This window comes from Apium graveolens, chromosome 7 (genome assembly GCF_009905375.1).
Source record: "Apium graveolens cultivar Ventura chromosome 7, ASM990537v1, whole genome shotgun sequence".
Lineage (NCBI taxonomy): Eukaryota > Viridiplantae > Streptophyta > Magnoliopsida > Apiales > Apiaceae > Apium > Apium graveolens.
In genome coordinates, this window is record NC_133653.1 from 5,717,218 (window position 1) to 5,735,668 (window position 18,451).

The 18,451-nt window shown below is 34.4% G+C and overlaps 1 protein-coding gene across 1 annotated transcript; it reads left to right on the plus strand.

Moving 5' to 3' along the window:
* Positions 1-10,714: 10,714 nt before the first annotated feature.
* LOC141673167 (uncharacterized) lies at positions 10,715-11,551 on the plus strand. The gene has a single exon (XM_074479900.1). The coding sequence runs from the start codon at positions 10,715-10,717 to the stop codon at positions 11,549-11,551; it is 837 nt and encodes a 278-aa protein (XP_074336001.1).
* Positions 11,552-18,451: the final 6,900 nt, after the last annotated feature.

Below are 18,451 nucleotides of genomic sequence, written 5' to 3' on the forward strand. Positions count from 1 at the left end.
TCTGTGAGCAGGGAGAAATCTCCTGTCATGTGTCTTGAACAGCCACTGTCCAAGTACCATAGATTTCTTCTGTTTCCCTGCACACCATAAAAGCAATCAAGTTGATTTTGGTACCCAAGTTTCCTTGGGTCCATTCATGTTAGCCTTTCTCCTAGACTTCATTCCTCCTGCATCTTTAGACTTAGGTAACTTTGAGTCAACCTTGATCTTAGATGTAGTTGGTTGAGGTGTAGGGTTAGTCACAGAATCATTTAGCACATTTGGAATTTGATAAGGCATGGATTGTGCAAACATGTTATTCCACATAGGCATATTGTATGGCATTTGAGGCATACTAAATGCAGCAAGATAAGGATTGTTAAAATATGGCATGTTTGTAAAATGTGCATAAGGATTCTGTTGAGACATAACAGGCATAGCATGCAGAGGTGATGCAGACATATTAGGCATGGAAGAGGGTACAGGTATAGGAGTTTTCTTAATAGATTTGCAATTAGCAGATAGATGATTAACACTATTACAATGCACACAGCTTTTTCTAGGAGCATACTTATCAGGTGTGTAATTGTTGTGTTTGTTAACCCCTACCTTCCCATTTCTATTAGATTTCCTTTTAGTTTCCTTTTTATCCTCAACCACTTTGAGCCTATTCTTTAACTGTTCTAAGGTCATGTGTCCTATATTCACCTTACTGAAATCTTTGGATGTGCTTGCTTCTTCTTTGACAAAGTTCTTGGAAGTTGAACCAAACTTTTTATTGAGTTTCTTTAGATTTTCACATTTAGAAACATCTGCCTATTTTAATTGAGGAACCTTCAACGGATGCTCCTTTTCTTCCTTCAACGGATAATTTTCATCATCCGTTGATTCCACATCCGTTGACAACCCATCAATTAATTCCATTTTCTTTTTGTTTTTATCCCAGGCAGCCTCACAAAATGATTCAATTCCTTGTACCTTGACAATTTGAGCACTAACATCCCTAGATGTCTTCCAGGCTTTAATCACCTCTTGCTCTCTCTCTAATTGATTAGAAAGTATTTCTACTTTCTTAACAGATTCAGCTAGTTCATTTTCAACAGATATACAATGTAGCTTAGTTTTCTCTAGGTCAATCAACTTATCTTCTAACACAGCATTTCTATTACTTAAAAACAGATTGTTCTCTTTAATCCTACTATTTTCTTTAGCAAGAGATTTAAGAGACACACGCAAGTGATACAATTCAGTAGACATGTCATTAAAAGCATCATTGCACTCTTCTTTAGTAAGCTGTGTTAAATCAGTAGTGATTACCTGGTTGCTTGATGAACTAACTTCATTTTCCTCAGAATCAGCCATGAGAGCCAAGTTGACATATTCCACATCTTCATCCTCTTCTTCTCCATCAGCTGCCCAGTCTTTTTCTTGAGTAATGAAAGCCTTCTCCTTTTGCTTGAGCAGATCAAAATATTTCTTTTTGTAATCTACTTGGTCAAATTTCTTCTTTTCAGAAGTTGGCTTTCTGCACTCACTTGCAAAGTGTCCACTTATACCACAATTGAAACACTTGAACTTGGATTTGTCCACCATGTTCTTATGAGGTTTAGTGGCTCTAGTGTTTTTCTTAAATTTCATCTTTGCAAATCTTCTGGACAGAAATGCAAGATGCTCATCAATACCATCAGAGTCATCTTGGCTGGAGTTGTCTTCATTCTCAGCAACTTGCTCCTTACCCTTGCTTGATTCTGATTTGCTTGTGCCATCTTTGGAGTTTAATGTTGATCTCACAGTTTCTTGTCTGCATTCTTTCTCATTTTCAGCTACCAAGGCAACTGAACCTCCTTTCTTTCTTCCCTTCTCCAATACCTCATCCTGTTCCAGCTCTTGTTCATAAGTCTTCAAGATTCCATATAAACTTTCAAGAGTGAAGTCTTTATAATCTTGAGAGTTTCTTAAGGAGACAGTCATGGGTTTCCATTCCTTTGGCAAGGATCTTAAAAAATTAAGATTTGAATCCTTCACCTGGTACACTCTACCATACAGCTTCAGTCCATTCAACAGCTTTTGGAATCTATTGAATGTGTCATTTAAAGATTCATTTTCTTCAAAATGAAAATACTCATACTGTTGAATGAGAAGCTGCATTTTATTTTCTTTTACTTGTTCTGTACCTTCACACAGTAGCTGAACTGTGTCCCAAACCTCTTTGGTAGTTGTGCAATTTATCACATTATCAAACATATCCTTGTCAAGACCATTAAACAAAATGTTCATAGTCTTCTTATCCTTGTGGACTTCTTCTGTGTCTTCCATTGTCCATTCTGCTCTAGGTTTTGGAATGGATTGACCAACAACAATTGTGGCTGTAGCAACTGTGGCTACTTTGTGGGGAATGTGAGGACCATTTTCAATGCAGTTTACATAACCTTCATCTTGGGAGAGTAGATGAAGGTGCATTTTCACCTTCCAATGGTGATAACTGTCTTTGTCAAGAACTGGGATTTTTACTCCAATATCCTTCTTACTCATCTTTGTTAGTTTCCAAGAACTTTAAACTCTTTGTGTGTCAAGAGCCTGCTCTGATATCAATTGTTATTCCTAGTGAACTAACAATGAGATTTACAGAAGGGGGGGTGAATGTAAATCTCAAAACTTTTTCAAGTTTTGAGCAGTTTCAAAGGCTGTGTGTTTAAGATAAACAAGTGTGTGAATTGCTTTAAGCTAATACAGACAGATATATATTCAAGCACAAAAGTACAGAACACAACAGACCTTAAAAACTTTTCTGGTGGATTTGTTGTTCCACCAGAGATGGTATTTCAGAAAATCTGTGATTCAAGAAGTTGATCACAGCTGTATCCTAGTACAAACTAGATAATTTTTCTCAAGATTTTTCTAAACAGCTCTGGAAAAATTCTATTCTAATTACTAGCTGCTACTTGGTTTATATAACACCAAGTTTACAAGTGAAGACAAAGATAAAAGTACAATAATAAAATAAGTTCTCCACTTGTTTCTTCTCCATTTTACTCCAGTGCATTGTTGACTATTGCCTCTTTATACTAGAGTAGAACGGCTGCTTTTTCTGATGTTCCTGAAATAGGCTACCACATCTCAGTTGTCTCTGTCAACCCATGTGCCTCTGTTTGTAGGTACAACTACCACTTGTCAACTGCTATTTAACAGAACATCCGTTGAAGCCTTCATCCGTTGATGGCTTTATCCGTTGATGTGTTAGCAGTTGAAGCTCTATCCGTTGATGCACTCATCCGTTGAAGGATGTTATCCGTTGAAGCTTTAGAGACATCCGTTGAAGCTTTGTTTCTCATCCGTTGAAGGTCTTTAAGTTATCCGTTGATACCAATTCATTTATACAAAATTACAAGGCATGAAATATTTATAATTGGCCTTCCTATCTGCATATCCTTTAGTAGTCAACATGACTTATAATTTTCCTCAACATTTAAGAATTATATCTCAAATTCAGAGACTGAAATGTGCTACAACACTAGACTTATTTCTAAGTAAAGCTACACCATCAACGGATAGCCAAAGTGGTCTTATCTGTTGAGGCTACAAACACTAGATTTCTACTTAAGTGTTTTGTTAAACATATCATCAAACTAATGCACATATATTCCTAACAATTATAATGTGCGATATGTATCGTTAATAGCTTATTGCGGTGTCAGATCGAAACAGAAAAGGAAACAAATCAGATAAGGACTAACATCCTTATCCCCTGTAATCTATACCCCTTATCTCATTTCTCTCTCGTCTCCTTCTCTTCAATCTCTCTGTGATTTCTCTCATCTCTCTCCTGCAAAAACAGATGTATACACTTATATCTATATACATATGAGTTCTCGGTTTCCCTTCCTTCCGGGGTTACTTGCCGGCTGCTGTTCTTTTTTCCGGTATTACGCCGCCGCCGCTGTCCCTGGTGATTCCAGTGGTTGGTGGTCGTTTTCACCCTTCCTCCCTGTGCGTGTTTGTGCGCGTATGTTATGTATTTTTGTTGTGATTATCCTCTGTTGCCTTGAATTTGTGTTACTGTTGTGCCGCCTTGTTCTTGTTCTCCGGCCGCCTTGATGCCGCCTATTTTCCGGCAAGGTGTCATTGGTGCGGCGGTGATTGTTATGTGTGTATTGCTGTATGTGTTAAGCGTGTGTGTTGTGGGTGCCTCGTTTCTTCCTTGTCCATCCAGTTCTGTGTTTTCCGGCCATGAATTACGGCCCTGTGTTTTGGGCGCGTGTTGATGGTTTCGTTTTAATTATCTTACTGATTTTCTACAGGAATTTGCTTGATTGGGTTATGTGAAATAAAATATAAAAATTTTGTGCGGGAAATATTTCGAATAATCGACGGAATTTTGCGTTGGAAACCTGAGAATTAATCGGGTACCCGCGAAATTTTGTCGCCATCCGCGATGACTTTTTACGAGCGGACGGTGGACAGTGATGACGTTGTTCTAAGTCCTACAAATTAAAAATATAAAATAAGAATAATAATTAGTAAATATAATTGATTTGAACTTGGGAATTTATGGATTTCGAATGATATTACTGGTATGAATTGGTGATTGGGATTTGTGCAATTGGATTGTGATTGGGTTGTCGTTATAGTTGTTGAGAATTGGTTTGACGTCGAATTGTTCGACGGGTTAGTCCGATAATTAAAGGAGGTGCTGCCCAATTTCCGAGAAATCGAACTACAGAAATACGGGGGGCGTATCCAGTAATTATCGGACTGACGAATGAATATATAAACACATATATATGTTTTATACGAAATCTGATTATATGTTATGATGAACTGTTTTGCCAAAAGTAATAATCCTAGTTTTGTAAATGACGAGTATATGTATTTTTCCGAAAATGAACACCGAACCGATTTTTGAGCACGTGAACCTGACTGTTATGTGTGTTATTGTATTATAATAATACATATAAGTACGAGTCGGGATTGTTATCATTTGGGTAGGATTGGTATCGATGATATGTCAAGCATACCTAGACGTCTAACATAGGATATTTCGGCTCTGTAGGTTCTGGTCGAAGGACTCAAGAATTGAAGTCGAACTAAGATAACCTAGTAATCAGTCGACAAGTGCAGCAAGGTTCCAAGTAAAGAACCCTGAGAGTCTTGAATACAATCTTGAGATAAATTACTTCAAAGCAGGGATGTCTTCTAGTGAGACAGTCATTTTTCCATGAGAGCCTGAACGTTCAAGTCTATCAAAATCAGTCAGTGATAGTCTTAACGCTCTGCAAGGCAAGTACCCCTGACCATACTCTTGTGGTTCAGTATATATGAGTAACTGTTGTTTTATTCTCGTAATGGAACAGAAACGTTTCCAGTTACGTATCCCCGTAATTATAAATCATTGTTTTCATTTTATTTTGGGGAAAAAGTAACTTCGAAAAGTACCTATCTCGAAGGGAATGATTTGCGAACTGGATTTTATATGTGTGCTGGTTAAATAAATGATTTTAAAAATGAGATAGGTACAAGTGTTTTGAAAACTGGATAAAATGGCAGATATGGGATACATTGGGGCCAGAGTAGGCCTATTGATGTGGCGTAAGAGGCTAATTCGGTTGCGCGCAATATAAAACCGATTAGTCCAGCAGGTCAGAGACCTAGCTAGTCTCTGAGTTCCGGAATAGGTATATAGGATGGCAGTTGGAGCCGTCCAGTGTTGATAGCCTGATCAGTTGTCTTCACATATCCACTACGTATCTGATTTGAGTTTTGTGGTTCCCGTAGCGGAACAAGTGGTTTATATAGTGGATTTGGATATAGAAATAGCATGCTAAGATTTAATTCTGGTATTTATACAGAGCACACTACTGATGATATTGTTTTACAGAGCATGCTAATTTTGAATATCCAGTTTACGTATGTTTTTACTTGATGTGCAGCAAATTATAATTTCTGTTCCAATAATCATTTTACCATAAGTTATTTTTCTTGTTATTCATATAGCGGTACTGCTGAGCAAGCAATTGCTCACCCTTGCAGAATGTTTTATATATGTATTGCAGATGCCTAGGAGATTCTTCCGTGGTAGTCAGGGCAGAGTTCCAGTTTCCTTCGCGTCAGACTCCTCTGAGATGGTTGTGCTGGACTAAGGGTGGTCTGTTGAGTTGTTGTGTTAAATTAGTCGTGTCGAGATGATTGTTGTAAGTTGGTTTGTGTTAGTTGTAACCTAAATCATACTTAAACCTGGAAAAGATCTTGGAAAAAGGGGTCGTATATATATTCTATCTTGGAATTGATTATATTATATTTGTTATGGTGATTGTTGATGATGTCAACTCCTGACCCCGGGGTTGAGGCCGTCACAGCTAGTTTATCTAAGATCACCTTAGGGACTTTCATTATAGGGCCTTCTCCTTTGGAGGATAGATGGGGCGATTCAGGTGAGATCCAATGTAGATCCAACTTTCGATTCACTTGTAGGCACGTACGGTACCACCTATTTGTGGGCCATTTTTGCAACTATATTTGCAATTTAAAATTATAAAAAAATTGTAAAAATACGTTCTCTAAATTGCAAAACATATTTACAAATATAATATTAAATTCCTTAAATAAATTTTATAAAAATGATAAAAAAATTATATAAAAAATGATAATTATCGCATGCCGCCGGTACAAAACTAGTTTATCTAAAATCACCTCAGGGACTTTCATTATAGGGCTTAGCAGTTTTAGGCACGTACAGTACCACCTATTTGTGGGCGTCTCAACTCTCAAATATTTTGAAAACTCTGAACTAAATAAAAAATGTGGGACTTTATGGATATCAAAAAGTATTCGTAAAATATATAAAGATGATTTTTAAAATTGAAACACACAAGCAACTTTAACACAAATTAGATATCACATTGAAAGTTGAACTAAATAAAAAAATGTGGGGATCTAAGTATATGAAAAAACGCTCATAAATTATATGAAAATATTTTTCAAAAATGTAACACACAAGCAACTGTAACACAAATTAGATACCACGACAAAGCATATCAAAACAGCGTCGAAGTTATACATTTTATAATTTTGGGGTCTTCATATTAGTGGGGCACTGTAGTAGAGCTGCTTACCCACTTCAATCGATAACACTATTTATTTGAAATATAGGTAAGTAAATGATGAAATTTATATTCATCAGTACAAGTTTCTTTTGAGAGAATTATGTTTATATTAATTTATTGATGTTTTTGTATTTATATTTTTCATAAATATATGAATATAAACTCTTACTTTATTCTCATTAATTATTATATAACTTTAAATACGGATAATTTTGAAATAAAATCACATGATTATATTTAAAATTTAAAATCAACATACACTACAAGAAAACATGACAAAACTGACCGTCAAAAACGGTCGGTTAAGAGGCAAAACGGTCAGTTAAAAGGTTCATAACCGACCACGAGGGGTGGTCGATTTTAGCCTGGTCGGTTATGACCTTTGGTCGGGTTTAAGCCTCATAACCGACCAACACAGTGGTCGGTTAAGTGTCTGGGCATTTTACTAAAATATGGGGTCACTGTGTACACGTGGTAACACGTGTGCACACGTGTCGCCACGTCACTGAGTCATAACCGACCGCAGGTGGTCGGTTATGTCTATTTCTAAATGTTGACTGGAACTCATAACCGACCGTGGTCAAAATGTGCACACGGACACTTCATTGTACCATCTTCCATTCCATTTTCGCTAGCAAATTTTAAAAAAATTTCTACACCAATTCTATATTCCGGGGTCAATGAAATTTTATCGCTTTGTAATTGATTACCAATCCAACTTCGATCAATGGTTTCCATCTACAATAATATTTTTTAAAATTAAAAAAATATATTTAATAAATAATTTATCATTAATCTCATACAACAAATTATCTACAATAAACATTAATAAATGAAATAAACATATTTCATAAAACACACAAACACACACACTATAATTACAATAAATGAAACTAACTTACAAATTATCTACTACCAAACTTCAATTCTCACAACAAACATTATATAAAAAAATAAAAACATTAAATACATACAACAACATTTAATACATACACCACCAACATAAACACACACACACATTATTACAAAATATGGAAATAACTTACAATTTTCTGAAACTCCTACACTTCAATCCTCTATTTTTTTAATGTTTTGGCCAAAATCAAGAAATGAGGGATATAACAAAAAAATTAAAAAAAATAGGTTAAAACCGACCGTTAGCGGTCGGTTTTATGCAGAAGAATAAAACGACACCGTTTTCTCTATAATGAGTACTTTTTTTGTGCTTTAAATTAATTTTTTATTATTCTATATAACCGACCACTTGTAGTCAGTCGGTTTTAAAAGTGACACATCAGCAAAACGGTGTCATTTTTTCTATAAAACCGACCACCAGCTGATGGTCAGTTTTATGTGTGTCACGTCATCGATACGGTGTCGTTTAGTTGGCATATAACCGACCACTGACGTCGGTCGGTTATAAGGTGACCAAATCGACGTCGGTCGGTTATGTCCGGTCGGTTTTACCCTGTTTTCTTGTAGTGATAATTGTATTTATAATTAAAAATGAACATGTATTACGAGGATATATTTTTTCTAAAAAGACTAGTGTTTAGCATCTCCACCTATATAAAACACTTAGCTAAAAATCATTAATACATATTATAAATAAAAAATATAGATATTATGTAAAAAAAATTATAATCATTTATATATTCTATCTAAATACAATGTTTTACGGGTTCAATAAAACTAATTATAGTCAACAAGATGCTCTTAGGCCATCTTAGTTAGAGACTGAACCCGCCATTGACCCCAAATAAACCCCATTTGTGGAAGAACTGAAGAAGAGTCTACCTAAATTCAAGCCCCACTTCAAGCCTGAATAATATTATATTATCAATACTAATTTACAGTACTTCTGACTTCATTATGGATCTTGCAACCCTACCAGTACCACAGGCTGCATTCTATTTGAGATATACCCTAACTTTTCAAGTGCAATATACCCCAACTTTTTTTTTATCGTAGGTAACGCGCAGCCGCTACCCTTCGGGTGCACACTGGGTAAACCCTACGGGCTCACGCAATAGCCTGCAAACCACGGTAAACCACATTTAAGCGACAGACTCTGACTCAGGAGGCATAATCATAAATTCTCCTCCCGTGGGATTCGAACCTGTCCTCTCTTTAACCAACTGAGTCAACCCTTGCGGGCAATATACTCCAACTTCTCAAGAGTTAAATAATAATATTTTCAGTACTCAATGAAACGAGTTTTACTGCTAGCATGTTCCGATGACGACGACTGGAACCACTAATCCACAATCATCAAGTAAATAATCTTATAATCATAATTTATAAAACGATTTTTTTTAGCGTGTGTTCAATGAAACGAGTTTTACTACAGGCATGTTCGACGACGACTTGAACCACTAATCCACAGTCATCAAATAAAAAATATTTTAATCATAATTTGTAAAACGGTTTTTCTAGTGTGTGCCTAAAAATTTATGTTCGATGATTTTTCAAAATTTTATTAGTGGAGATTTTTATGCATCTATTATTATTAATAAACTTTCCATCTTCTAATCATACGGATTTTTATATGATGTGCCCTTATAAGGCACAAATTAGAAAATTGGTTTATAAAATATCATGAGTATGCAGCAATAAAAGAATAATTTATGATATGTAAATAGTAAGTAACAAAATATTAGAAGAATTTTGAAACCCTAAAATAGCTAGTACTATTTGCTTCCGGCTGCAGGCGGGGACGTAGTAAAAATAGTGATCCATGCATAAACATATAAAGTATTAGTTACTCCATCCTTGTTTACGTTACTATTTGACACGTATTTCGAGACTTCTACAAAGTATAGTTTCATAATATTTTTTCAAAAAAAAAATTGAATAAAAGTTTAAACATAAAACTTTACTAAAACTAAAAATAGTGACTTCACAAAATAAAATTTACTAAAATTTTTAGTGCGACATGACTTCAACCTAGGTTTGCTCTCTTGTGCCCCTAACACATTACTAAGAGGTCATTTGTTAAATCTGAATGAGTATTTTTTGGCTGATTAAAATTCTGAACGAAACGGTTATATGGATGATTCATTTATTCTATTATTTGACAAATAACTATATGACTTTTCTGAATAGTAATATATAAATTTTTTAATAATTATTATTATTTATTACTTTTTTTATAAACACAATATAAAATAATTTTTGTGACTTAAATACAAAATGAATATAATGAATTAAAAAAAGTTTCAACGATAATATTAGACATTTTTCAATTAAATTTTGATAAATGATCAAACTATATAATAAAAATAGCAACTCACAAAGTTACTAAATATTATTTATATAATTTCAATATATAGTTTTAAATGAGGTTTGTGTTAAGATATATATAGATATAGTTTGTTAGTTTGTTATTGGAGATATCTTTGTTATTATTGTAAATCAATTCCTGTAAATCAGTCCCTGTAAATCAGTTGTGCTTAGGAGTTGTTTCCTATATTGAGGCCTAAATATATGGCATGTGTTGAGTATATATAACAAGGCAATGATATGAAATCATTTGAGGAAAATATTCTTTCATGGTATCAGAGCTTTAGGCTTATTCTCTTCGTCTCTTCTATTCCCTATTCTCTTCGTTTCTTCTTTGTTCCTTTCTCAACATCATGACTAATAAGTCTGAAAATAAAAACTCTTTTCATCCAGCTCTTGCGGTGTCTAATATCCGCAATCATATTCCCATTACTCTTGAGATGGAGAATGTTCAGTACTCAACCTGGGCAGAGCTGTTCAAAATTGTTGCACGTTCTCACAAGGTCCTTCACCATATTATTCCTCCTGCTGAAGGCAAAGAGAAGGTCCTGACTACCGAGGATGAAAAGGAATTATGGTCTACTCTTGACGCTACGGTTCTTTCTTGGATTTATGCAACAATCTCCAGCGATCTCTTGCACACAATTATTGAACCAGATGCTAAGGCCATGGATGCTTGGAACCGTTTACGTGACATATTTCAAGACAACAAAAATTCCCGTGTGGTAACCCTGGAGGCTGAGTTCTCCAATACTCAGATGGAAATTTTTCCGAATGCTTCGGCTTATTGTCAACGTTTAAAGACAATTTTCGATCAGTTGAAGAATGTAGGGGCTCCAGTATCGGAAAGTCACCTAGTCCTTCAACTCGTTTCTGGTCTTACTCAAGCCTATAGGGGTGTTGGGACGTTGATCCGCCAGAGTGACCCATTACCCTCATTCTATAAGGCGCGTTCGATGCTCACTCTCGAGGAGGCTGGACTGGAAAAGGAAGCTACCAAGGAATCTGCTATGTTTGCCAACCAAAATTCGGTGTTTGATAATGGTATTTCTAACCCAGTACACTCGGCTCCAACACAGGACCGTGGTAAATCTTCTGGAAATAGGAGAAACTTTGGACGCAAACCAAATAATGGTGGTGGTCGTGGTACTGGAAGGGGTAAGCAGGGCCGCAGTGGTGGTCAGCAATAACAACAGTGGGGAAATCAAGCTCCGTGGGGTAATGTTCTACCCTGGGCTTGGATGTCAACATGGGCTACTCCACCGTGCCCGTATCCAACCCAAGGCTGGCCTCATGGATACTCGAACCACCCACAACAGCAGCAACCTGGAATTCTGGGGACTCGTCCTCAACAAGTGGTTCGTCCTCAGCAAGCGTTTCTTCCTCAGCAAGCGTTTGTGGCAGATCAAAAGCAGTCCATCTCCTACTCTCCTACAAACATTGAAGCGGCTATGCATACTATGTCTCTCAATCTACCTGATTCTTCCTGGTACATGGACACTGGAGCAACTTCTCATGTGACCTCATCAAATGGTAATTTATCTGCTTATACTGATTTGAGTCATCAAAATAGTGGTATTATGGTCGCAAATGGTCATTCTATTCCAATCAGTGGTTATGGTCGTACTGAGTTAGTGTCTCCGAGTCATTCTCTAGTCCTAAACAATGTCCTTCATGCTCCCCAAATTGTTAAAAATTTAATTTTGGTTCGAAAATTCACTACTGATAATAGTATGACTGTTGAATTTGATCCTTTTGGGTTTTCTGTGAAGGAATTTCCGACAAGGAGACTCATCATGAGATGTGATAGTCAAGGTGAACTGTACCCTCTTACCACGTCTTTCAACAATCGAACTTTCCACTCAGTCTTTGCAGCTATCTCTCCTACACTCTGACATGCTCGATTAGGTCATCCAGGTGCTCCTGTTTTTGAGGCTCTTAGGCTCAATAAAAGTATTACTTGTAATTCTCTTTCAGGTTCAAGTATTTGTCAATCTTGTATTTTTGGAAAACATATTAAGTTGCCATTTGCACCTTCTACTTCAAGCACTTATTTGCCATTCGATATCATTCATAGTGATATTTGGACATCACATGTTTTGAGTTCTATGGGGCATAAATATTATGTTTTGTTCTTAGACAATTTTTCGAATTTCTTATGGACTTTTTCGTTGGCAAATAAATCCGAAGTTTTTAAGAAATTCTTGATATTTAAAGACCACATTCACACTCAATTTGAACGTAAGATCAAAACCTTACAATGTGACAATGGGAAGGAATTCGAAAATGGTCAATTCTGGGAGTTTTGTAAAACTAATGGCATGTCATTCCGCCTATCTTGTCCTCATACATCTTCTCAAAATGGTAAGGCCGAAAGGAAAATCCGAAGTATAAATAATATTACTCGCACTCTTCTTGCTCATGCTTCTCTTCCTCCTTCATTTTGGCATCATGCTTTACAAATGGCCATATATCTCCTTAATATTCTTCCGAGTAAGATTTTACGAAATCAAGCTCCCCTACAAATTCTTTACAGAAGGGTTCCCTCATTTTCTCATCTTAAAGTGTTTGGTTGTTTATGCTATCCTTTGTTTCCGTCTACAACAATCAACAAATTACAACCCCGATCTACTTCCTGTGTGTTTTTAGGATATCCCTCGTCAACTCATCGTGGCTACAAGTGTTTTGATTTATCATCAAATAAAATTATTATTTGTCGTCATGTGATATTTGATGAGCAGGTGTTTCCTTTTGCCAACACACATACCCCTTCTCCTACTGACTATGATTTTTTGGGTGATAATATTTCGCCATATATGCGTCATCACATACAAAATCTGGTACACAATCCTAGTCCAGAACCTACTAGTTCAGGTCGTCCGGTTGTACCACGTAGACCAATCACCCCCCTTCACCACAAAGCCCAGTCAGTCCTCCGTCACCACCTACACACATTTCTGGCAGCCCAGTGTCCTCTCCCTCGAGTCCTACATCGAGTCAGACCACATCTCCCAGTCCTGAGCATAATTCTAACCATATATCAGTGACCCATCAGCCACCATCCACCCTTTCGTCATTCCATGGTCACTCGGAGTCAACATGGCATTTTTAAGCTAAATAAAAAATATGCTTTGTTAACTTCGGTTGCTCGTTCTGCTTTGCCCCGTAACCTAGTGGCGGCTCTCAGGGACACTAATTTGAAAATGGCAATGAATGAAGAGTATGATGCTCTTATTCAAAATAAGACATGGGTGTTGGTACCTCGTCCACCTGGTGTTAATGTTGTTCGTTCTATGTGGGTTTTTTTCTCATAAAGGGGACTCTAATGGGGTGCTTGAGAGGCATAAAGCTCGTCTTGTGGCTGATGGGCAGACTCAGTAGGTTGGTATTGATTGTGGCGAGACATTCAGTCCGGTGGTGAAGCCGGCTACGATTCGTACCGTTCTGTCTCTAGCTCTCTCCAAGGCATGGGACATTCATCAATTGGATGTGAAGAATGCGTTTCTTCATGGTGATTAAAAAGAAACAGTTTATATGCATCAACCACTGGGATACCGACATCCTGCTTATCCAGATTATGTATGTCTACTGCTTAAGACTTTATATGGTCTTCGACAGCCCCTCGTGCTTGGTACAAACGTTTTGCTGACTATGTCATCTCTCTTGGCTTCACGAATAGCAAGTGTGATAACTCCTTGTTCATTTATAGAAAAGGGACTGACATGGCTTATCTTTTGTTGTATGTTGATGATATAATTCTAACGGCTTCTTCTACTAGTCTACGCAAGTCTATCATGGCTCGTCTTAGTTCTGAATTTACCATCAAAGATCTTGGTCCTTTGACGTATTTTATGGGCATTGCAGTGGCGAGACATAAAGAGGGTATGTTCCTCTCACAGCGGAATCGAACCTTAGTTCTGTTAAATATATGATCCTATTGGGGCCTTCCCCTAACACCTTAAGGTTTTAGAGAATGGCCCTGTCCAGGATCTTATATTATTCTAACACTCCCCCTCACTCGAAAGCCCATTTATGGGTCGAAGAGTGGATCACGGGCGCCCATCTTTGAGTAACCAGTTACTCTAAAACCTCAAGGTGTTAGAGAATGGCCATTTCCAGGATCTTATATTATTCTAACACTCCCCCTCACTCGAAAGCCCATTTACATGCAAAAATGAAAATAATATATAGATATATTTAATAAAATAATTAGTAAATTACAATATAAATAAATTCATTGTAATTTTACTTGAACCTTGCAAAATTTGGGTACACTATACTGTTAAATATATGATCCTATTGGGGCCTTCCTCTAACACCTTAAGGTTTTAGATGAACTGGTTACTCAACATGGTATCAGAGCTTAGGCTGGCGGGAGGACTAAGGTTCGATTCCCAGCCACCCCCAACATTCTCACAATTTAATGTGGACACTAAATGCAATCCAACATTCTCACAATTTAATGTGGACACTAAATGCAATTGATACCCCAAAGATGGGTGTCGGTGTTTCACTCTTCAACCCATATATTGTTCAGAATAATTTTGGTCTCACTATGTAAACAATCCTATTTATATCTCATTCACTTAATTTATTATATATCATTCATGGGTTAATAAACAAGCCCCAAGTCTCAGTTAATTACTGAATTTCTTTTAATTAATTTGCTTATCTATCTGCATATATACCTTTTAAGATACATATACAACTAACACTGCATTAGGATATGAAAAACAAATATAAGTGGGGGGAAGTCTCCCTTGTATTGGATTGGAGCATTATGTGGATGGTTCATAATCTTCGTTGCAAGAACTTCCAAGATATATATGTCGAAATAAAGGTTCGACAACAATTGTCAATAAAATAGTGTGAACTGTGAACCCACTCGTAGTACAACATAATGGGTAAAATTTGTCGTAGCTAGTGGATGACGCAAGAAGTTAGTACGTACTTCTGACGAAAATTTTGCCAAGATTCTTATTGAATTGTAAATTTTAAAATTTGTGTATAATTTTCATTTCTATTAAAATATGTCTCGTGAAATGTATATTGCAATTTATTTTACGAGCATTATATATATTAGTTGATAACCCGTGCGAAATACGGGCCGGGATCAAAATATTAATATTAAATAGTGATTATAGAAATTTATTATAAATATAATTTAAAATATATAATAAATAAAATTATACGATTATTGCAATTATTCTTTTGAAATTATATGTAGTTTTCATTAACTCAAATCTTATTAGAACAATAAACTCAACGTTATTATGTATATGTTGTTCAAAAAGACATAACTATGATTTTACATCGAAACTTTAACCAAGTAATGAGCAACACGATTGACGGATAATTAAACAAAACATTAAATCAACATTACTAAGTAATTGCATAATAGATTTCTTATTGTTAACTAGATTTGTGTTTTTACATAGTTTGTGATCGCATATTTTTTTTCTAATAAAATATTCTTTATATATGTATAAATTTGTATTTGGTGCTAAAATAGAATTTTATAGGTATGAATCTAGAAATTACAATGTACACACGATTCTGTTTATATAAAAGCAATACAAATATCTGGTATATAAGAATAAAAAAAGGTTAAATATTACATATAGAGTTATAAGTCATATAGCAATCAAAAAAAGAATAAAAATGATATATTCAAAATTATGCTAAGATTTAAAAAAGGGTGGAGACAAAAGTTTGTGAAACCGAAAAGGGGTGAAACCAAAATATCCCTTAAAAGATGGTTTTTCAAAAGCATGGCTTATAAAATTTAAAAAATTGGTAGAAATAATACATATAAAATTATAAGCCCTATAGGCATCAAAAAGGATAAAGTTATATATATGAATCATAAATGGTGAAAGTAAAAGGCGGTGGAACAAAAAATAATTAAAACCAAAGTACCATTTAAAAAAGGTTCAGCTTATTAATAAAGGTTATGAATGTATAAAATATTTCATTTTATTATTTTAATACAAAAAAAAATTCTACGGAAAATAGAAATATCGTAATTATAATATGATATATTTTGTTAAAAAGACAACATAGAACTCTACATGAAATAGAAATCTAAAGGTGAAACCAAAATACAACATAAGTGTACTAAGATGAAACCAAGTACCCTATCAAGAAATAATTTAAGTTCTACGAAAATAGAATTTTAACTATATTACGGTTTGAACAATTTTATTATTTTATAGGGATGAAACCAAAATACAGTTTTTATTATATTCATATCATTTTATTAAAATGGAATTCCACTAACAAATTAAAAAAAATTAAAATAAAATATCTCTTATATATATTAACTCCAACATAACTTACGAGTCTAACTTCTGAGCAAATTAATTTTACCAAACCTGGTTTTATTAGCTAACGAACCTCAACTCTTGAGCCAATTTATTAAATATCTTACGAACCTGTTTCCGAGCCTAATTAGTTATTAATGTGATTTGAACCCTTGACCACAAGTAACTTAATGCAAGCCCATAACCAGCTAAGCTAGGAGAACATTTAGCCTTATATTATAATTGAATAACTAGGTACATAAAGTTTTCTTCGCTTATAATATCCTCCATAAATATTTTACTATTCATTTAAAAAACAATAGTTGTAACTATTTTACTATTCGTTTAAGATACAATAATGGTAGACTATTGCATGATAACGTGTATGTATTGTTTTATTATATGTAATTAAATGTAAGCCTGTACCTATATACATCCATTTTGATAATTTATTTTTTTCTTATAAAATTAGATATATTAATAATTCTTTTGAGATGTATTATTTTGATCAATTAAAATATACATACTAAGTAAATATGAAACTTTACAAAATTTCAAAAATAATGTTTAAATAAATTTTGGATTATACATTGATTGTCTATTAATAATTACATAGAATATGTAGTTCAATAATAAGATGACTTTATAAAAAATATTATAAATACTAAAAAAATATTAAATAAATAGTAAGAAAAATAAGAAACTTTGATTTTTTTTAAATGATTATAAATGAGATCCATTCTATTTATATGTTATCGGCTACATACACATAACTGGATATAATATTATATTATAATCAAGATTTTGGATATTATACGATAATATATTAGAACTAAAAATATAAAGGTTTCAGTGTAATATAAATTTTTTAATATAATATCCAACATTATATATTATTACAAGAGATATAATAACCTATTAGTAGAATTTGAGAAGTTGTAAAAGTAGTTGATTTTGAAAATATATCTCATTAAAAAAAAGCAAAAGATTTACATACAAATTAGCTGAATATTTGGTCAAAATTCGCATTTTTGAAAAGAGGATTATATGTAATGTATATTATACGATTTATAGTTCCGTCTCACAAAATACATTTGAGTCATGCATATTATATAACTTGTGGAACTTATATAATAGAAGACGAAAAGGTAGAATAATTTATATAGATGTTCATGCAACAAAGAGTAAAAAATTGAATATAGCATAGTAGATAGGATTTAACAACGAGCGATAACAATATTGAATAGTACATTGAACAATTTTAGACTTAGGATAAAATGAAAAAAAATATTTTTCAAATGTTTATTAAAAGTTTCACTACAAGAAAAAAGAGCAAACTATGGAACATTTAGCTTAACCTTGATGTAATATTTTGGTATTTGTGTGATAGTTTTTTAACAGATTTGTGGGGAATGAATGTAATTAAGCTTTGATGCATTGTTAACTTTTTTTTTTTTTTATTTAAGCTTGTTTCCCATTTTTTGTGTTTAGGCTTTTTATTAGAACTGATTTTATTTGTAAGAATTAGGCAGGCTCCTCGCCATTTTTGGTTCCAATATTTGACCATATAAAAGCCACCGACTTTGGTGTCTTTAGTTTAGAATCGGGAACTTTAAATTTCAACAAAAATTAAGAGCAGGAGGTTTAAATTTTCACAAAAATGTTGAAGGGAAAAGCTGGAAAGTTGACCTGGAATAAAAGCAACCGAAAATGCGGTCGCTTTTATATAAATTCCACCTCTGAACACAACTTCGACAGGTTAAAAGCCACTAACGGGGAACAGTGGAT

Excerpts from the sequence above, each read along its gene's own strand:
- LOC141673167 (XM_074479900.1), top strand. The coding sequence starts at position 10,715 with ATGACTAATAAGTCTGAAAATAAAAACTCTTTTCATCCAGCTCTTGCG.